Genomic DNA, 22,871 nt, shown 5'->3' with positions numbered 1-22,871 from the left:
TTCTAAACGTCTCCTGCACAGTTATGCGTAGTCTCTGTAATATATTTTACACTTATGTTTTTATGACAATTTTTCTATACTTGTGATAAAAATCAAGTGTGTTGCAAATTATGTTTGTAAAGGACGAAATATTTTTAGTGTTCAAGAAATGAAGGTTGCGTTGATAACTTTTAAAGCTGTTCAATGACCAGGAACGGATCCACCAACAAATTACAAGCTCTTGACCTCGAGAGTAACACTTTCAATATTAATTGGTCGATATAATTTAGAATCGCCGAGTTGGGAATGATTTCAACCAACTAAACATGTGACAAATTACAATCCTAAAATTTGTATATATATTGAAATATGCACGATCACGGAAAAATATATTTCAGGCATGGATACATGAGTCAAAGGACAGTTCGTGCTACCATAAATTATAGCCTTTTTAGTGATTTATTAATCAAGAACATTGTCGAGTTATAAATAGCGTAATAAATTAGAAATGAGCTGAGGTAGGAAGGGGAAGTGACATGATACCTCAAATTGGGGATGTACAAAAAGAGTCTAACATCTTTTTTGAGTCTAACATTCGACTTCGATCGACCAAACCGTTATTTCAATTCACTATATTTTCTCATAGGTTGTTTCTTTGTAGCTCTATATATAATATATATCATATGTTAATCAATTTGTTTTTGTAATTCTATTTACTTATACTAGCATTGATTAATTTGCCCAAAAAATACTAACATTGATCAGTTCCCTTTGTTGATGAAACATGTTCTTCTGCTCGTGCAGGCAAATCCTAATTCGCTTATCATAATGTTCTAATCGAGATGACAAAAAAATGTTCTAATCGAATCTGGCAACGAAAATATGGATTATATCTTGATTACAAAATTTAACAGACGTAATTAAATAAATTAAATATATATATATATATATATACACGCACATGCGTTATTTTACTCATATATTGTGGCTTGATACCCCGTTTATATATTTGGACTCCAAAGTCTACTGGTCAATTATCTACTGAACAATATACTAGAAAATGATACGGTGTCGCCTAAAAACAAGGTAAAACGATTGACTTCGAGTCTAAGAGGGAGCCGATGGTACAAGTATACTATACTAATCTTATAGTCGTGCTTATTTTAATAAATGATCAATAAAATCGTGGTTCAAAAAAATCAATAAAATCTAGTTGGGGTATTTTAACAGGTTGGTCACTTACTCGCAGCAACTTTTTTTTTGGACAACTTTAAATGTGTGTGTGTGTTTTTAAATTGTGAAAGGTCTTGACAAAAAAAAAATTGTGAAAACTCAAATATTTTTATTAAAAATTTCATTTGGAAAATTTATGATTTAAAACATTTAGCAGTTATATTTTAGAATATACATGTATCATACTACTCAGTTTTTGCCTTCCGTTCAACCAAAAATGGAACACGAGTGAACGCTTAAATTAGCACAGGAACTGAAAGTATAGCTATTACGGCTGAAAAATATTTATATAAACTGAACTTTTTTTTTTTTTATGACCCTGGTATCCGGACCCCGAGAGGATCCGACTAGCACCTAATGACCGTCCGGTTATCTGAGCCACTAAGGGCCCGCCGGAGCCTGCCGAAGGCTTCCAGGAGAGCTGGTGAGCCTCATGTTATAGCACCAGTGGCCACGCGCAGTTGGGCTTTTCCGTATTGGACCCGAAGGTCCATAAGATAATCACCCATGTCAGTAGGTGTCCTCGAACCCGTCACCCCGAAGAGGAGCTACCTGGGAGCGAGATTGTTCAACACCACTGGATCACTAACGCGTGGTTAAACTGAAATTATTTGATCTAGTTTAAAGCTTTCATGGTTAAAAAAAAAATCCATGGTCATGTTAATGTGAAGTAAGGCCAACTAATTAGTCAAATTAGTGGTTTGCCTCCGTATTTTCCAAGCTCACAAAAGATCCCTCAAAAGTCGAAAGGTGGCCTTAAAATTACATATACCTTCAGATTTTAATATGATTCGCTATATGATACTAAATTATACAAACACAATCCAAAAATTATTGTAACTTGTTTTTATAACCACTAACAAAAAACACGCGCATACGCATGCATATAACTTCATTTTAAGTCCATTTTAAGTCTGGTCGGATAATGTTCACAAGTTTCAGTCAAATCTAAAAATTCCTCAATATATTATTTTTGATCCGATTGACATCATCAAAATCTATGAACCTAATTTATAATGATAATTTACAATAAATTATATTCTATTGAATATAATTTATTGTCAGTTGAAAGTAAATTAAAAAAATATATATAAGCTTTTTCTTAGCAAAAATGAGAGGAAATGGTGCAAGTTCATAATACGAAGCTTTGGGGGAGTTTAATACGGATGGAGGATTAGCAAACAAGAAACCGAACGGCGCGATTCTCTTCTCCAGCGCTCACGTTTCATGCTTACTTCTAACTATAAGATCAAGCTTATGGAGTATCCTATCCACAGAGGATGCTGAATTTTTTTTTTTTGGGGATGCTGAAGCTAATATTAATTTTGTTTCTGTTAATCAATTCAATATATGAGAATATGCAAAACTATTCAGATAAAACTATGGGATGGTAAGTTCTAGTCTTGATTTTAACAGAAAACTTCAAACCACATTAATGATATTAATGTAAGGTGGTTCTTTGGTTGAGTTTCATGTTCGACTATCACAATTCATAATCTATAGATAGAATTTTTGAATGAACTTGATACTTACTTATGTTTAATATTTTAAACAAACTCCAACAAAAATTAAAAGGTCAAGGTTTTAAATTTACTTTCAAAACGGAGACGCATCTTAATTATCTTATACTCCCTCCGTATTCTTTTACATGAAGTTCTATAATTTTCACACAAATTAAGGCACTTGCTACAAAGTCATTTCTATTTCATCATTAATTGACCATCATCTCTCGTAACACATTATTCCACATTGAAACTCGAGTTTGTTGACTAGAAATAATAACATGAGGGTAAATAAAGTCATATCTTATCATATTGTGCATAGTTTTATGAAAACGTCAAATATAATGAGACAAGAAAAATAGTCTAAAACGCCATGTAAAAAGAATACAGAGGGAGTATTTGGTTTACATTATGTATATAAAATTTTCGGATTAAATTTATTACTTTTTTGTATTAAATTTAGTTTCGAGGTTGTTAAATTCTGTACCTCATGTCCAGTCAAATTTCAAGTCTCTACTAACTCAACAGTAATTTACTACGATCATGTAGCTATGTTATTGTGATGAATGATAGATTGCAAAATTAGACCATAGGAGCAATAAAAGGGGGTTGTTATAGGCTCACTATTAGAGAAGAGACGGTGAGTCAAGTGAATGAATGCTTCGTGTGACAGTGGTCATAGAGTATGTGCATCATGCCATGTGTCTAGCTCTTATGACGTGGGTTGTTTTGTTTACTGATATGAAAAGCAAGCCACGTACAATCGGTTTCCCTTCGATTCTGTTTGGTCTCTTTGACTGCAATTTCTCAAAGCCAAAATTCCTCATTCGACGCATGCAAGCGCGTGCTGTTCAGTTTTCAGTTTTTTTTTTTGAAAATTTTAGTGTTTACTTTTAAGTTTTAAGAGATCTTTTTTTCTAAAGATCTTGGATATGAATGGATTATATTGAACATGATTGTTGGTTTCCTGGAGATTAATTTGGCTAGTAAGTATGTATACGTGCACATATGTAATCGTTTTTGAGCTAGTCCTCGCGTCCCTCCCGAGTACAATTACAATAAAAAATTAGGTATCCACATGTTTGTTTTAATTCATATTTAATTTATTTGGGATCCAAAACCCTCATATGTAGAATCGCTTACGGCTTTGCAGATTTGTTGGTTACATCATCGGCTATTCGTTTGAAAATTAGTCTTCTATATAATTTTTATAAACTATCAAACGTTTAAAATTTCTTTATATAAAAATAAATAGAAATACCGAAAAGAGGATAGAGAGTGAATTAATACTGTCGGGTAAACAGAAACAGGAAAAAAGAAGAGACAATAAAGAAGGTCAAGAGGTTGGGTTTTCAAATCTCTGTGCACGTACGTATACTATGATGTGATTGTGATAGTGGAGAATGGAAAAGAGGGAAATAATTACTAAAATGTCTTGTCTAACTTACAAAAGCTATACTGATAATGACATATGGTTTTGTGTTTGTGTGTGTTTCAGTGTCATACGTTTTCTCGTAGTCCGGTTTATCTAAATCAACGCTCATGATGATACGCTCTTATGAATATAGGATTATGGTCAGAATTAGACATTTCAAGATATTTCTTTCCTACAATTCATTGTGGGAATATATATACATGTATACACTCAAATCCGTAAATAAAGGAAGAAATGGAGAGAAGTAGAGGTATGACAGGGGATGTGAAAGCGTGAAAAGAAATGTGCATGGGGAGGGGCCGCTAGGGCTTAAGTTTATGTAATTTAAAAATGCAAATTAGGGCTTTAAAGCTATGCACATTTGAGCTATATGAGTCCAATCGATCACACGTGGTATGTGCATTCTGATGTTGATTTTCATCATTGCGTATATATATCATTCAAGTAAAGTTGTGGTTTGTCTTAGACCGCGTTTGTTTGGTTTAACTTTTAATGACACTAAATATCTTGAACATATTACAAGAAGATCATTAATAACATTGAATTTTGGAATCCATATTAATTGGTCATACGAAGATATATTAGAATTATATACATGAGTAGTATTCACGTAAAGACGCATAAAAATGAATAAATAAGCGGCTGATCATTCAATAGTGTTTACAAAATTACATTGTCAGTCCGAATAAAATTTTAATTTATCTATATAAAATGACGATATTAGTTCATCGACTTAGATATGTAAGTAAACAACCCATCTCTTTCTTTCCTCTCTGTCTCTCTTTCTACTCGAAGATGATGACAACGAATTTGAACGGCGGAGGAAGAGGTGGAGGAGGAGAAGGACCGTGCGGGGCGTGCAAGTTCTTGAGGAGGAAGTGTGTTCGAGGATGCGTTTTCGCTCCTTATTTCGATGCAGAGCAAGGGACTGCTAGTTTTGCAGCGATTCACAAAGTGTTTGGAGCAAGCAATACCTCGAAGATGTTACTGAGATTGCCTTTGCACAAGCGGCTCGATGCAGTGGCCACGCTCGGTTACGAGGCTTTGGCTAGGGTCCGTGATCCTGTTTACGGCTGCGTTGGCCATCTCTTCTCTCTTCAACACCAGGTCCTTTATTAAAACATTTTCTTAAGTGCTAGTGGATTATACGTATACTAGATGATAATCCGCGCGTGAGTTTTTATACTAATATGTTCGGTTTTAATATTTTGTATCACTACAATCTTTATCGATATAAAAGGATGAAAAAAATGTTGGTTTCTTAAATATATCATATACCTAAGAGTTATGAGGTCCGTCGATTTTGGTTCAACTGGTTTGAATTTTTAAATTTTTGGTATTATGCCCTTATGTTCGGATTTTACTTATTATCAGATTCGGTTCAGTTTCTTCCGGATTCGGTCTAGATCGAATTACAACCAATATCCAAAATTGTCCCAAAATATATTTTTTAAACCTCAAAAATTGACAAAAATGTCAAAATATTTAAATTATTCATAAATCTAATAAAAACTATTTAAACTATATAAATTAATTAAAAGATATTTAAAAACTAAATAAAACAGACTACAAAAATATTTAAATAATATAAAATATCTAAATTACTTTGACATATAAAAAACATTAACATATTACACTAATTTTGGATATCTTTGAATCATAGTTCGGTTCAGATTATAATCAAATTCAACATACTAAGATCATAAGTCCTGTTCAGAAAAATTATAATAGTTGTATTGGGTTATGGAGAGATAAATATTAGACGAATAATCAAATCACTCATTTTTCGAACAAACTCAAAAGAAGGTGATTGAAATCTTTTCACGATATTTCATTAAAGGCTTTTTTTAAATAAATATCAAAACTAAATTATTTAAAAAGTGTATTTTTGGAATTGCCATGATCAAAACCAATACATTTTGTTAATTTACAATCATGTTTTTAATAAATAAATCAATATAATCATTTTATTTGTTTTATATGGTATAGAATTAAACGTTAGTGATATTGACATAAATATATATAGTATATTTTAATATATATTTATTATCGACACTTCCTACTCATATGATTTTATTAACATTTGTATATTTGCTGTAATAAAAATTTAAACCATTAATCACAAAACTTTAATGTGAATTGTTCCAATACGAATTTCAAAATTAAAATATTAAAATCTCAATAAATTTTCACTGCAAATTTTGAAATTAATAAATTTATATATTTATTAAGTATATAATATAATTTTAATGATATATATATAATGTGAATATCTTTTAATGAGACTTTATGCTCATTTTATTTTACTTGAATAAAAAAAGTTAAACCATTGATTACAAAATTTCAATGTTGGACTTTTACCATTTTTAGTAATATATCCGTTTTAAAATTCTAAATATAATATATAATAAAAAATCTAAATTTACTTTATATAGTATATAATTAAACTCTAGTGATATTGACATAAATATATATAGTATATTTTAATATATATTTATTATTGACACTTCCTACTCATATGATTTTATTAACATTTGTATATTTGCTGTAATAAAAATTTAAACCATTAATCACAAAACTTTAATGTGAATTGTTCCAATACGAATTTCAAAATTAAAATATTAAAATCTCAATAAATTTTCACTGCAAATTTTGAAATTAATAAATTTATATATTTATATAGTATATAATTTAATTTAAATGATATTAATATATATATGTATAATATGAATATCTTTTAATGAGACTTTTTACTCATTTTTATTTTACTTGAATAAAAAAAGTTAAACCATTGATTACAAAATTTCAATGTGGGACTTTTACTTTTTTTTGTAATATAGTCATTTTAAAATTCTAAATATAACATAGAAAAAAAAATCTAAATTTTTTATATTAAATTTTTAATATGATTGTTTAATTTCTTTTAATAATATAAAATAAAAAGATACAAAAATTGTTATCAAATATGTATAAATTCATAATCATTAACTACCATATATATGTTATTCGTATTAAATAATTTTGTACCTTTATTTAAGGAAAGAAAGAATATTCTTTTGTGTGTATATAATCAATTTGTAGTTATTTTAATGAAAAATATAATATATAATTTTATGGACCAACTTATTTTTCTAACGATTCTAAAAATCATTATGGTGATGACATGTGGCTATCAAAACATGTTGTAATATTCCATGATTAATATATAGGGGATATTATTAATTAATATTAATGACATTTTTTAAAAAATAGTACATGAAATATAAAATTAAAATTAATTAAAAATAAAAAGGCTTTGACATTAGTGAAATTTTTTTCATATAAAGAAAATAAAATTGTATCCTTAAATATGGTTGGACACATATCGAATATAAGGGTATTTGGAGGCATTCATGTTGATTCGACCTTTAGACACCTGGATATTCAATGACTCGAATATCCGAATTTTTTTAGAATTTTAAAGGATATTCTATTTCAACCATAAATAAATTAAAAATTTTAAAATAATTGAAAATTTTAATAATAACATTTTATTACAAAATAAAACATTATTTAATTTTTTAATTCTAGTGCCTAATATAATAAATTTAGTTCATAAAAAGTTTGTAAGACTTATATAAATTATAATATATATAACATATATATATATAATTCTTTACATATATAAATATATATATATGCATATAACATATCAAATTATATATTTGTTCTTAAAAATATTGGTATTCGTGATTTGCTTTTTTTGGATATTGTATTTTAATATTTGATTTGTTTCGTAAAGTTACAGATATCCAATTTTTTTATTCAAATCAAAACGGGTAATGAATCGAATCAAAACGGATAATGGACCGAATTAGACTTTTGATATGTTATCTCTTTTGATTCGAATCAAAAAAATCCAAAGTTTTATTAAAACCATACATGTGAGTTTTATATTTAAAAGATGCGCAAAATACATAGTATGAACACATTTATAAATATAATGTGAACGCGTTAGCATATTTATTATCAAATTATTGTGAGGTTGCCACGTGTCCATTTTAATGTGAATGCATTTAATACAATGTTTCTCCTTTAATATATAAGGGATACAAATTGAGACTTACAAGCACGGTCTCTATGTGTCTTTAGGTGATGAATCTACAAGCTGAGATTGCTCATGTTCAAGCTCGTCTTTCAATGTTTCAGCGTTTACCTCTAGTCCCACCACAACAAATGCAGCAGCCACCTTTCGATCTAGCGTATAACAATGAATATCCGATGGAACCAACTAACTTGGATGTTGTGTGGGAAGAAGAACAATTACCTCAAACAGTTCGTCTTTAAGTATTTACCGACAGTCAAACTTCCGGCTTGCAGTTTAGGTTAGGTCCACAAGCCATGCTTATGTATTATAGCAATGGAGGTGTCTGGAATATAAGTTGACGAGACTATTTATTCTTCATATTTCTACTTAAGATCATTACTTTCTTAATAGGCCCATCCTAAACGGTAGCTAATTACTAGTAAGACCGTTACCACTAGGTTTCGGTGTCAATAAAGAAAATAGTTAAACAAGATTACTTAAGCTTTAACATTTTTCTCTGTTTAAACCAATGCATACGATGATCGGGGCTTTAAGAGCCATAGTGGGCCTTTTAGTTATTTGCAGTGAGAATAATTGAAGGCTTTAAATTTGATCTGAACTGGACCAGGTTCGAATAGGTTTCTCTAATTTCCATTAGCTTCATTAGTTTTTTTTTTTTTTTTTTTTTTTTTTTAATGCTGATTTATTAGGATATTACAATTATGATATGAAAAAAATTACATAGACGATTCGACAACCGACAATACTACCTGTCTTATGAAGACCTACGCCTAACTGCATCACCTGAGCCGTCCTATGAAGATCCACGGCTAAACAGATTTACTTGCACCATGTTGAAGATCCCTTGTAAGCCTTTCTTCCGTGTGGTCTGCATAATTGTTTAGTAAATCGCTCTCTCCGGGACTTGAAACATGGATTTCCTGTAATCTGCAAGAAATTGCATAGTCTGGGATTCGAACCCTAGACCTGGGTGTAGAAGCATTTAAACCTTAACCAGTAGACTACAGTGCTTCCACCAAAGTAAGTATAGGACAAGTCTATGTGAAATGTGACCAAAGTGAATATATGAATAGTCTATCTGCAGAGTGATTATACCATGCATTGCTAATCGGCATATTTACAGATAAGAAAATTCGGTTGGAATGAACAATCTAGCAAAGTCATATCCTCTTTGCTGATGAGACGATGTTTTTTCTCCATCCAAATACCAAGAGCTGCGAAGCACTGAAAGGAGTTTTATTCAAGTATGAGACCGCATCCAGACAAATGATTAACCCATCTAAGTCTTCCATATCCTTTTTCCTCGAAAACCCCACAGTGTCTATCGCGTGTCAATATTTGGGACTGTCGGAACACTTCGACCGTCGAAAAAAAAACTTGTTCACGAGTATTGTTAACCGAATTCGACAAAGAGCAAGCAACTGGTCTTCGCACCACCTATCAACAAGGTCATATCCTATGAACAAACACAAAATACGCTTCAAATTTATGTAATGAGTGATATTAAATTCAAATTTTCACGTTATTTAACTGTTGGCTATAATATATAGATTATTTTGATGATTATCTTTCCAAATGGCCTGATCAAACTATTTACTACATTTTGTGAGTTTTTAACTTTTTTTAAAAAACTTAAGCATTTTTTTACAATAGTCGTACATATGATGTTCGGTTCTTCTTTCGCAATAAATATACTTGGCAAAAAAAAAGAAAAACTGAAAGGAAACATTTTATGGATATCCATTGATTACAGCTATATAGTACATTTTGTGAGTTCTAATTTGTGTTATGAAACCCATTAACTAGTAGTCGTGTAACTAGTATACATATTTCTCTAAGAGCGTCTCCAAAAAAAAACTCTATTTTGAAGTTTTCAAAATTCTATATTTGAAGTTTCAATGTGTTTTTCTCCAAAAGTAAAACTTAAAACCTAACTTCAAAATTATTTATATTTTACACTATAGTCTTATATTTGTCATAGTTGATGTAAATTCATAAAACTTCTATAAATAACTAGTACATATATATAAATATTACAGAAATATTAATTAAAAAAATCTCACACTAAAATATAAAATTATAAATAAAATTACATAATTAAATATTAAATTGCAAGCAAATACTACATTATTCCATAAAATTATTTCCGTAATGCTCTCATATATGATCAACTAGTGCATTTATAAGTAAGAAATGATTCTCTTTATTTTTTTATTTGTAGATTACGAGCCAAAAATTGTTGAAATCGAATATCCTCATAATATGGCCGCTGATAGTTTGATATCATCAAACGAAAAAATCCTTCATCTTTTAAACGAAAGTACAACAAGCAGGAAAAAAGGTTATGAGATGATTGAATTACGGCTGCAAAATGAAACAAAAAAGTTAGCTTTTAAAGAAGTAAAAGATGAAAATAAAATATTGCTAAAAAACTTAGCTTCTATCGATGATGTTAATATTCGTGAATACATTCGATCTGAACAAGAAAGAGCCGTACGAAAAAGGCGTCAAGAGCAACAACAACAATCATCTTCGGTTACACAAAATTTGTTTGGACACTATTTTCGAGATTTGGGAGATTCTGGAGCAAATTTACGAGACTATTAGTGTTGCTATAATATTTAAATTTGAGTAATAATTATGTCTCCATGTGTCTTTTTAATAAGTTTTTATTATGGGTTTTTATAATATTCTTGTTGTTTAATTCTAGTTTTAAAATATTATAAATCTTGTTTTAAAATTTTTATTTAATTTTATGTGTAAAACTTAAATTTATAAAACAAATTTGAAATATTTATGAGATATAAAAGTTTTAAAGATTAAAACAATAAACAAAGAAAATTTAAGAACTATAAATATGATGTATAATTGTAAGGACCAAAATACAAATAAAAAGATGAAACTTCAAATTTGAAGTTTTGAAGTTTTTTTTTTTAGAGTAAAAAACTCTATATTTGGAGTTATAAAGTTTATTTTGGAGATGCTCTTACGTCATTTTGCTTCGTATCATTTGCATTTAAGGGAAAAAATGGATCATGATGTGAACCAAAACAAAAAGAAACCATGGGTCACGCGCATTCATTGTATCTACATAGCTGTAATCGATTTAAATAGAACTACTTTAAGTATATAGTCCATCTACGATCTATCCGTAGGTACGTAGGGATCGTCGTTCCCCTATATACTATAGGGTATCTATAGTCATCGAGGGAATTTGGAAAATAAAAATTTATATAAAATATATAAATGTTGTTAATCTTAATCATCCAAACATCTCTAATGCATAATTTTATTTTTTACACCAAAATAGGTTGGAGTTAACTTTTACTTCATTCTATTCCAGTGTGGAATAAGAAAATGACTAACGAGTAAAAGATAATATTTTGTTTCATCTTTTTAGCCACAAATTAATGTTTTGCTTCATTTGGAAGTAGTTCAACTTCTTACTCCATTTTGGAATAAAAAATAAAGTATGATTAGAAAAAAAACTATTTTAAATTTTGTTTTAATAGAAATTTTTGGTTCTTCCTTCTATTTTAATTTGTCACTTTTTGTATTTGTTGTAGTTGGAAGTTGAACTCTTAACTAATTAGTTATGTTTAATAACCCATATGAGATGAATTGAAACCGAGTAATTAACTTAGTTTGGTTTGGACATGTAAAAACATAATATAGTTCGGACAGTAGTAAACATTAGATGAAATGAAACGGATTAATTTCTGTAGCTGGAATTTAATTACAACTTTAAAATGCCCGATATAAATAGTTAAATTATTCTAAAAAGGTTAAATTTTAGTATATAGAAAAATTGATAGTTTTTTTTTTTTAACCGAGTATCCTGGCCCCACCGTGGTGGTTCAGACTAGAGACCGAATCTTTAGCGGCGCGGACATTCACCCGAGGGTGGGTCATGGCCAGGTAACGGTCTTTGGTCTCGGGCGCCAGAGCAAGTCCGCATGTAAATTCCCTGGTGTCTAGTGCGAATCGAACCCGGAGCCGTACTTGCAGCCGCGAGCCGTTTACCACCAGACTAATTCGTCCTGATTGAAAAAAAATAAAAAAAAATTGATAGTTCGCAACACCAACAAAGCAACGGCCCGAGAAAGACGGTAGCTTTGTGGAGACACACAAATAAGATAGTCGCAGGATCATGTGCCACGCCTACACTTTCTTTCCAATTCCATCTCACTCACGCGTTCTTTTTTTTATTCTTTTGATTATAAATACTCACGATCTAAATAATATCCCTTAACCTATGCATAGATAGAACATGCATATTGAAAAAGTTTCAAAATAGTGTGCTTTTGAGCCGGCGATAACAAAAGTTCGCCCTAAAAGAACCTCCCAGGCCCGCTTCCCTAGGTGCGCCGACTCCATGGATCTCCTACGCTTCAACGTCGTCGTCGATCAATCCTCCTCCTTTTGAAGCAGCTCCTCTCCTCTTCCATGGCGTCGATGGTCTTAGCTCATCCTCCGTCGAAATCCAGACCTCCTCCCGATCCACCCCCGCGTACGTTTCCTCCTCTTGGTTCTCTCTCTTCGATTGAACCGCTGGAACCACCCGACCCTCCAGACTCTCCAGACGCATCTCTCGTCGTCGCACTTCGTTGTTTCATCTTTGTCTCGCCCATCCGTTCTTCTCAAGCGCCTACCGAAACCCTAGATCTGGAGCTTCTCGTCCATTTTTGGGCAAATCAGCCCAGAGATGTTGGTGTTACTCTTGTCTACTCGAGCTTTATCTACTGCAGTATGCAGTCCGTTTCATCGCCGGCGTGCAGAGTGGTGCCTCTCGGACCCTACCATGACTCTCCCAGTTTACTCTCTCTCTCTCTCTTGATCCTCCAGGTTTGCTCTAGCTCCTCCAAGCTCTATGGATTGCACTGGATTTGTGGATCTTAGCTTTCAACTGCAATGTTCCGATAGACTTAGTCTCCCTCGGTTCTTTTATGCTATTTAGTAGCACTTATGTCGTCTTGATGCGACCATTTACTGCACTATGCAGTCCTGTTACCGTATTCAATCCGGTGGTTGTTGGTGCTGTTTTTTTGTGTTCTCCTTGGTGGCAGGTTAAAGTAAAACTCACTGTTATGTATCCTCCGGTGAATATGAGTATGTCGGGTATTTATTTCCCAGCTGCTTCCTACTTGGAGCAGTTTCTTTTCCCAATATGTCCTCATATGTTGAGTGATTTGGATGAACAAGCATCACTGCTGGTATTGCAAGGACTTTCCTCCCAGCTAATGTTGCTCTTCTCTGCTAATGGTGCAGAGTTTGTGGCCCTTTGGGTTACACAAGGAGGTGCAGTTCAAAAAGAAGTTTATGAGATCATTGTACGATTTCTTATGGTTTCTTTTTCTGAAATGTATCGTCAATCTATCTTTCTTTTAACCATGTGTTGGTTTGTTTTGGCTCTATGTGGCCTTGTTGTATCCTCTTCTAGAGGCTGAACTCTTTTAAGATCTAATATAAGTTTGGTTTGAACAAAAAAAAAAGATAGAACATGCATATTATATAATAATTAATACATTCCACCACTAGAAGCCAAAACTATGGTATATATACTAGGTCTGAGACGGATCGGGTATCCGGACAATTTTAAGATATCCAAATCTGGATCCTTATCCGATGGATCCATAATTTTACTATCCTTATTCGGATCCGGAGTTCGCGGATGTCGGATATCCTTCTAAAAATTATAATATCCGGCGGATATCCGGATCCGGATTTAGATCCTTAAAATAAAAAAATAATATTAATATATAAAATATTAACAATAATTTAAAAATAAAAATATATATAATGTTTTTAATTATTTCTATGTATAATAGTACAAAATTTACATAAATTTTATATATACTATTATAAAAATAAAAATATATTTAATAAAATTAGTTTTTATATATAGATATTACTATTTTTGAAATAGTTATTAATAAAATTTACGGATCCGGGTATCCAGACTAAAAAATCAAGATATCCGGATCCGGATTCGGCTTTGACGGATCCAACATTTTACTATCCGGATCCAGATTCGGCCTCTCCGGATGTCCGGATCCGATCACGGATCGAATCCGGATCTCTCGGATAAAAGTTTCAGGCCTAATATATAGCAGTAAAAAAATAAACTCAGTTGTGCATAGAGGATGAGAGAATGAAAAATAACGGAATCCAATAACAATGTCTGTAATAAACGGACATGAGAATGTGAATTATTATAAAGAATACTAGTATAGAGGATCTGTAAAATGTAGCATTGATATAACGGATGTATATAGATTGTATATAAATATAATAAAGCAAATTTGTAATAAAGAGAGAAGAGGGCAAAACGGGGAACATGTCACGCGGATAGCTGTGAGATAGTAAATGACGTAGGTTCCGTTATTTAAGAACCCTTTAGATGTTCATGTTCCCACACACCACAAGAGAGAGAGAGAGAACATGGGAAGAGAAGAAGATGACAACAAGAACGGAGACGGAGAGAGAAAGCTGGGAGATGAAACGCCGTCATCTTTCTTGGACGGAACGGGGTTGGTTTGTGTAACGGGAGGGACTGGTTTCATTGCTTCATGGCTCATCATGCGTCTCCTTCAACGTGGCTACTCAGTTCGAGCCACCGTTCGAACCAACCCAGGTTCGAGTCTATTTCATTATTTTCCATTAGCTCCACTTGTTTCTCTTTTAAATACTCTGAATTACTATCAATTATAGATTTGCCAAATGCAAGTAAGATTGTTGTTTATTTTAGGGTTAATTGATTGGTCCGTTTTAGCATAAAGTACAAAAAGAGAGATACTAGTTTATAATAGATACTATAACATTTAAAGTTGATTTTTGGCTCGACAATAATAAAATTATGGGTGTGAAACATTTATTGTACTTGGCTGGAATGATCTGTCAGTTTGTAGGATCGTGAATCTCCATAGCTATGTCATGTTCCATGCATCTTCTATAAATAAAGTCAACCATCTATTGTATGCTCAAAAATTAACAACCAAATAATATAAATTGTGATAGCTAATAATTTTGTGTCTACGCTTAATACAGAAGGGAGTAAGAAAGATATAAATTCTCATATAAGCTACCTAACATAGCTATCTTGAAGCTCCTTAGCTATGTCACGTTCCATGCATCTTCTATATATAAAGTCAACCACTATTACATGCTAAAAAGTTAATAACAAAATAATACTATAAATAGTGATATGATAACTAATACTAACTTTGTCTCTACGCTTAATACAGAAGGGAGTAAGAAAGATATAAGCTACCTAACCGAACTCCCATTTGCTTCGGAGAGGCTTAAAATATTCACCGCGGATCTCAACGAACCGGATAGTTTTAAACCGGCTATCGAAGGATGCAAAGCCGTCTTCCACGTGGCACATCCCATGGACCCGACCAGCAACGAGACCGAAGAGACCGTAACGAAACGCACCGTGCAAGGTCTTATGGGGATACTGAAGTCATGTCTGGATGCTAAAACCGTGAAGCGCTTTTTCTACACGTCAAGCGCCGTGACCGTTTTCTACGGCGTTGGAACCGGTGCTGGAGGAAACGGTGGAGTAGTAGATGAGAGCGTTTGGAGCGACGTGGAAGTGTTTAGGAATCAGAAGGAGAAGAGAGTGAGTAGCTCTTACGTTGTGTCAAAAATGGCGGCGGAGACGGCGGCGCTTGAGTTCGGCGTGAAGAATGGATTGGAGGTTGTGACGCTTGTGATCCCTCTCGTTGTCGGACCTTTTATATCTCAGTCGTTGCCTTCATCCGTCTTTATCTCTCTCGCCATGATCTTTGGTACTCAATTCTTATTTAAGATATCTTATAACTTTGGTTACACATGCATACTAGGTATAATGTTTTATAAGAAAAAAACTAGAATCTTAAATTTCGTAAAATATTAACCAAGTTATAGTCATCAAAATGGTAAAAAGCTTCATCATATCAAGGTTCACATCTTTTTTTTCTCTAATAAAATCAATGTTAAAGATAAAGTATTATTGCTAGTAAATCAAGGTTTAGATCTTCACATACAAATACTTTTTTTGGCATACAAATACTTATAACATGAGTTATAAGGATAAGTCTCACATTATGTCTGGAATCTTTGGTTAGTTATTTTCTAAAAACTACAACATGCAAATCCTAGTTAAATTACTCGTAAACATGTGGACGTTCATATATAATTGGCATCTTGAGTAACTATTCACGATAATAATTCCATCTTTTTTTTTTGTATTGAAGGAAATTTCAAGGAGAAGTACTTGTTCGATACTTACAACATGGTGCATATTGACGATGTAGCAAGGGCGATGATATTTCTATTGGAAAAGCCAATAGCGAAAGGGAGATATATATGTTCGTCCGTGGAGATGAAGATCGACGAGGTCTTTGAGTTTTTGTCTGCGAGGTTTCCTCAGTTTCAGCTACCTTCAGTTGAGTAAGTATATTATTATTTCTACTTGTTTTATTGGTCTAAGCATTTGATTTATAGTTATAATTTTTGTGTGGGTACGTACAGTTTGAAGAGTTACAGAGTAGAGAAGAGGATGAGTCTGTCGTCGAAGAAGCTGAGGACTGCAGGGTTTGAGTTTAAGCATGGAGCTGATGATATATTCACCGGAGCTATAAAGAGCTGCCAAGCGAGAGGCTTTCTTTAAAACTCTTATGGGTTTTTGATTTTAAATTTGTATATGAATTGAAAATATCATTTATTTTATTCCATTTTGTAAGGTGTTCTGCCTGTTGACGAAAGAAAAAAATGTTTCTACTTTATATATATTTTTGAATAATTAATTGGAGAAATATGAAAAGCAAAAATTATCAACAAAAGATGTCGCCCACCGTGGGACTCGAACCCACGACCACAAGGTTAAGAGCCTTGCGCTCTACCAACTGAGCTAGACGGGCTTGTTGTTTAGTAAGCCGAGAACATTGTACTAGATTTAATCTTGCTGTTTAGTAGTCCGTGAAGCATTTGTTGAAGGAGAATCAGGAAGCGGGTTGTGTATGTTTTACAATGCAATCCATTCTGCTTAGTTCATGGTAAAGTTGAACTCGCGTGTTAACAACGTTTCAAATGAAGCTTTACACGTTTTTGGAAACAACTCTTGAGACTTTAATTACTTCTCATGCTACAATTCATAGTGTTCATGGAACCCAAGGCACTCTTGCTACTGCTTTTCTTGCATTTGGTACGGTTCCAATACCCAAAATTTATCATGTTTTGATCAATTTTTCTAGGTTCAGTTTACCTAACGATATTTCATCTTCACCTCTGCAGTTTTAAACCGGGCATTTGCTATAATTAAGCATTATGGATTTGATTATGCACATCTAATACTACAACATCTAGACTCATAACATATATTCAGTTACAACATCAAAGTATGATTCTAATCTTTTTCATGAGAGTGTAATCATTATCAAACTTCAAAGCTTTTTTTTGCTAAATACTTCAAAGCTTTTCTTGTAATTGGTTACTGAACTCAATAAGGATAGTTGAGGAAAAGCAAAGTTTATCAGTTCTCTAATGATTATGTATAGCCATTCTCACGTTGAGAAGAATCTTTCCTCTGAGGACTAAGGTTACATTCATATAATATGGTGGCAAAGATTGTGCTTAGTATACATCTGTATGTGATAAAATAACGTTGTTTATGATGCATGAAGTATATTACTAATGCGTTTGTCTGTTGTAAAAGATACCCTTTCGAGAGGGAATTATGAAATGAAAAGAAATATTCAGTGAAAATCAGTTCAAAAAAAAAAAAAAAAATATTCAGAAAAAAAAAAGATGATAAGTTTTTGATTATGGGAGATTATTTTTTTTTGTCATGTAACGTATATACATCATAGGACTCGCAAAGGGGTAAAAGAGGATATCTCAATTTAAGCGTCTGAACAAATGCTCCTCTCCCGACAGATGATCCACATGTCTAATCCAACGGCTAGGATGCTTCCTCGAGTCACCACGCTGGTTTCCACCAGCAGCTCCCACGTGTACCATGTCCAACCCACTCCCAACAGGTAAAAACACTGATCTCACCACACGTGTTCCTGTTTTCAACACATCGTGCCATTTAAACCCAGATATCGCTCTCTGCGCAGCGTTTTTACACACCAAAACCGCACCTTTGTTACTCAATTTCGCAAACCTCAGCGTTTTGACGAACTCTCGCCGCTTCGAGTCGACTACCAAGAAGTCCACGCCGGGAAACTCCTCCATCGTGTTCTCAACAGATTCTCCGACCACCACAACCTCCGTAGCTTCCGTCGTAACGATTCCTCTCATGGCCGACACGTACTCCAGTCTCGACTGCTCATCTGGTACTATACACACGTGTCTACCGCAAGTGTGACTAGCAGCAACCGCGAGTCCTACGCTAGTCGCGAGTGGATCGCCACGTGACCATGTCTCAACGATTAGCCTAGCGTTCCATCCGGCGGCCGTAGCTGATAGAAACTCCGCCACTCCTGATTCTTTGTAGCTCTTACACTAAATGCATGCAAATTACAACTGATCAGGATAAATAAATATAAGCACATGTAACATATCACATATGATTATAAGTTAAATCACATACAGATCTAACGGTGTTGATGTAGGCTTCAGAGGCGGTTTCAGGCGACCAGACAAGCTTCATGGTGAAAGTTCAATGGAGATTTTGTGAGTTTGTGTGATGAAGAAAGTGGTTAGGTTATTATATAAATGGACAGACGATCGAAGCGTTGACATTTTCCTACACTAATTAACAATGTGTCAATTGGTCTCATTGCTACCATTTATTACTACTCCCTATTCCCTATGCTTGTCAAAAATATATAATTTCATTCTCTATCTTTTTTCTTCTCAACAATTTCATACTGTATCTAAAATGAGTTATCTAAATTAAGTCATATCGTATATCCACATATATGCTTATTTGATTAACTAAGTAGAGTTTGTTTTGTAGTTATTTTAGAAAAAAAACAAATAATACTATAAATTATAAGAATTATATTTAAATAAAATTTTATATAGTACTAGTTAACTATTTTCATTTTGGTCCATGTTTCGCTTTTCATCCTAATGGCCGAGTGTGAAAAATATACGTATAGATCAAAGGATTTGATCGCTGACATTGTGGACTTGGTGAGACAATTTAAATTATTACATTAGATGGCCAGCCTCAATCTTTGATTTTTTTTCTCTTTTGCTCATTTTTAATCTTGGATTTAAGCCTTTGTTGAAGATTTAAGCCTTTGTTATTTCAACACAATGACGATTCGATTTTGTTTTTTCTGTGACACTTGCTTTCATTGTGCCAACCTAAAGGTTATTGATATAAGATAACATTAAAATATATAAACTCAATTTCATCGCCGGCTAGTTTGGTTGATTATGCACGTACCATCCATGTACGCTAAACAATATGCGACAAAGATATCTATTATTTATTTATTTTTAATGAAAAGATATCTATTAATTACAAAGCATGTAATATTAATTATTAAATGTATAAATGGTAGCTCCATCGACTAATTAAAAAAATGTGAACAACAAAAGATTATTGTACTTAGGTACAACAAATATGAACCAATTCCTGGCTTGATTTAACAAACCAATATTTGAATTTCGCTGATAAACATAGACTTTCTTTCTTAATCTTGAAATTATTCTCTTAGTTATTATATGGTCAAACTAACTAAGCCAATGAAATCCCCCAAGATTTCATTTTAATCTTAACACATATATTCTTTCAACCTTGTAAGTTGTAAATCACTTTAAGCCAGTAAGATCTATCGAATAAGTGAACTTGTGAGTGTGTTGTGTAGTCCCCAAACGTGCAAGTAACTATGAGTATTTTCTTTTGAATTTCCATTACACTAAACAAGAGGCAAAAGTGCTCACCAACGTTTTACATGAACCATCTTTAGATACACAAACATTAAAGTTTCAAAGAACCAAACTGAACCAAGGAATCAAATACTATCGGTAGTTATGAACTTACTTTGCATAACCGTGATAACTTAAATCGAATATTAAGCTAATAATATACTATTTTGGTCGAGACGTGCCTTTAGCATGGCTCCTGGTATAGTAGGAACAACCACATCTAGCTAAGTACTCTTAAGCTATTTAAATTCTGAAGTTGACATGATTTAAATTAGATTTACTATTGCGTAAACGACAAATTCGCGCTTTCGTTTTATATTAAAGACACGATTTTTAAATTGCAACTTTGCATTATAATATTATATTAGTTTATAAATAAACCAATTTGATAAAGGGGATAAATGTACGATATGTCGTACCACTCCATCCTGACTATGACTTACCAAGAAGTCAATGCTTATCACAACTTGCTTATCAATATCTTATCATCACTAGCACTTTTCTATTTTCTATACATATATTATTGTGCAGTGATCTGTTTGGCGGACAGATTGTAATCGACCTAAATTTTCTATCTAATTTCTGTAGAGAATATACTTTCAACTCGAATCAGTGGCGGAGCCACTTTGCAAGTAGGGGGGTCAACTGACCCCTATGAAATTTACAAAATTAAATTTTTAGGCTTACATCCAATGTTTTTTCTGTGGTAAATTGGTCAGAAATTTTTTTTGACTCCCATGTCTTGAGTTAAAAACTCATCTATGACTCCCTTAGCTATGAAAAATAATTATGACTCCTATAAAATGAATGTCTAGCTCCGCCACTGACTCGAATAGTGTAATTATCTTTCGTTTTTTAGTGTCCCCTAGTCTCTCCGTCAAAATTTTTAAAAAGGAGTTCAAAAAAGAAGTTGAACGACACTGAGAGCATGTTTATTGGGATAACTAACTGTGAGTTCTTAGTCAATATTTAAGTATTAAAATTAAATTAAGAATTTATGCTAAGAAACATTTAATTTTAGTTCTCCAACTCTAGTTTCTTAGAGCATTATTATCCACGGTTTCTTAAGGCAGAATTCTTAGGAGAATATAAGAAACTGTTTCTTAATTTTTAATTAAAAAGTTAAGAAATTGTTTCTTAAAGTAGTATTTAAAAAACAGTTTTTTAACCTTTTAGTTAAAAATTAAGAAATATTTTCTTATATTCTCATTAAAAATCCGCCCTAAGAAACCGTGGATAATGATGCTCTTAAGTCAGGCGTTCTTAAAATAAATTATCGTGGATTGGAATAAGAGAGAAGAAACATATTATGGAGTATGATTCTACAAAGAGACTTTTGTCAATATGACTTCGGTTCATACAAACTTAAATATACAAGCCTTTACTAAAACTCTCGTGACTACAATATGTCTACGGTAGCACAGACAGCATATATCCCCCAGTTTCTTGTATAATTGTTGTACAAATGAACTTTACCAAACCTGAGACGAGGCTGCATCTGCCTAGTCCCATCAAAGAAACAATGATGAACCGTCACTCTATACACCTATCATCAACATGAGAAGGATCTGCTCCAATCAACATCGTCTTATCATGCTGCCCAAAGTAACATCTGTAAAACCAAGAACACAAAACTAAGCACCAGTCACAACACTCACAAATAAACCATAAACATAAACCTATAACCTCACCTAGAACATGTGTTGAGTACTAATATGTACGGTTAAAAAATATAGAAACCTTGATGTTTGTTGCCGATTCTCTGCAATGCAGATGTACATCTGTCGTAAAGCTTGTCGAGACTTTCTCCTCCACCCTAAATGACCAAAAAAAAAATAGCATGGTTCATCCATATGGTAAGTAAGCTTCTTGTTTATAACTATAGCTTACTGGAATATCAACGTCTGTGCGGTTAGATGAGAAGGCTTTGTAAGCTTCTGGACGAAGTTTGGAAGCTTCTTGATACACAAGACCTTGCATATCCCCTAAATGCCTCCCCCGCAAATCAGGATCAGTAAGTATCTACATAACAATTTACACACATTTGAAACCTCTATACGAAGTCCTAAGGATCCAACTTGGAATAATATACTAAACCAACCAAAACAAAAAGAGCATAAAGGTGGAAACTTTAGGAAGAGATTTATCAAAAGGAAGTGAGATTATAATACCTCAAGGGTGCCGCATTTAGCAGCAATGATCTGAGCAGTCTCAAAGGCTCTCTTCAAGTCAGAAGAGTAGACATAAGATATCTTAGGCTCCTTTGATCTGAAAGTCCATCACTTGTATCATGTATGTGTGTTAAGATCTGAAAGTCAGAAGAGTGGGACGTACTAACTAATACTATGATGCAGAAGTTGAATCATTTGAATAATGTACATATTTTAAGTAATTGATGGAAGTCTAAATGATTTGTATATCAAAATATCATATAAAATTATTTATTTAAAAATAATTTATTCATCTTAGAACATACATATTAAGCACAAAAAAAAAACCATTGAAAGTTCGTTGATATTGTAAGCTAGTTGGGCCACCTTAAATGAAATAATTTACCATTGGGCCACAATTTAAGAGCCTGGTGGCCTGTAAGCAATACTACACGACGTCGTTTTAAGGTCTGTCCAACGAACTATACAGCCGTTAAACGATCACGAATTCGCGCGTTGTGTCTTCTACGAGTATCATGTACGTTCCGTCTCTCTCGGAGAGGTGGAGGATCCGTTTATATGAAACGCAGTTATGAAAATCTCACTCTCAT

The 22,871-nt window shown here is 32.8% G+C and overlaps 3 protein-coding genes, 1 long non-coding RNA gene and 1 other non-coding gene across 5 annotated transcripts; 2 read left to right on the top strand and 3 right to left on the bottom strand.

Annotated features, from left to right (window-relative positions):
- Positions 1–4,944: 4,944 nt before the first annotated feature.
- LOC106341502 (LOB domain-containing protein 19-like) lies at positions 4,945–8,481 on the top strand. Its single transcript, XM_013780263.1, has 2 exons — positions 4,945–5,256; positions 8,281–8,481. The coding sequence occupies exons 1-2, from the start codon at positions 4,945–4,947 to the stop codon at positions 8,473–8,475; spliced, it is 507 nt and encodes a 168-aa protein (XP_013635717.1). The 3' UTR covers positions 8,476–8,481.
- Positions 8,482–14,666: 6,185 nt separating this feature from the next.
- LOC106339970 (vestitone reductase-like) lies at positions 14,667–17,025 on the top strand. Its single transcript, XM_013778828.1, has 4 exons — positions 14,667–14,870; positions 15,481–16,029; positions 16,477–16,672; positions 16,754–17,025. The coding sequence occupies exons 1-4, from the start codon at positions 14,678–14,680 to the stop codon at positions 16,890–16,892; spliced, it is 1,077 nt and encodes a 358-aa protein (XP_013634282.1). The 5' UTR covers positions 14,667–14,677; the 3' UTR covers positions 16,893–17,025.
- A 44-nt stretch (positions 17,026–17,069) lies between these two features.
- Positions 17,070–17,142, bottom strand: TRNAK-CUU. Its single transcript has one exon. It is a non-coding gene; the product is annotated as a tRNA-Lys (tRNA).
- An 899-nt stretch (positions 17,143–18,041) lies between these two features.
- On the bottom strand, positions 18,042–18,909 carry LOC106341194. The gene is made up of 2 exons (XM_013780003.1): positions 18,819–18,909; positions 18,042–18,730 (listed from the first exon to the last, which is right to left on the bottom strand). Exons 1-2 carry the CDS (start codon positions 18,876–18,878, stop codon positions 18,119–18,121), a joined length of 672 nt encoding a protein of 223 aa, XP_013635457.1. The 5' UTR covers positions 18,879–18,909; the 3' UTR covers positions 18,042–18,118.
- A 2,939-nt stretch (positions 18,910–21,848) lies between these two features.
- On the bottom strand, positions 21,849–22,365 carry LOC106341631. Its single transcript, XR_001269702.1, has 3 exons — positions 22,282–22,365; positions 22,001–22,132; positions 21,849–21,926 (listed from the first exon to the last, which is right to left on the bottom strand). It is a non-coding gene; the product is annotated as an uncharacterized LOC106341631 (long non-coding RNA).
- Between the last annotated feature and the right edge of the window lie 506 nt (positions 22,366–22,871).

This window comes from Brassica oleracea, chromosome C4, assembly GCF_000695525.1.
Source record: "Brassica oleracea var. oleracea cultivar TO1000 chromosome C4, BOL, whole genome shotgun sequence".
Taxonomy (NCBI): Eukaryota; Viridiplantae; Streptophyta; class Magnoliopsida; order Brassicales; family Brassicaceae; genus Brassica; species Brassica oleracea.
This window is presented reverse-complemented; position numbering and strand designations above follow the sequence as displayed.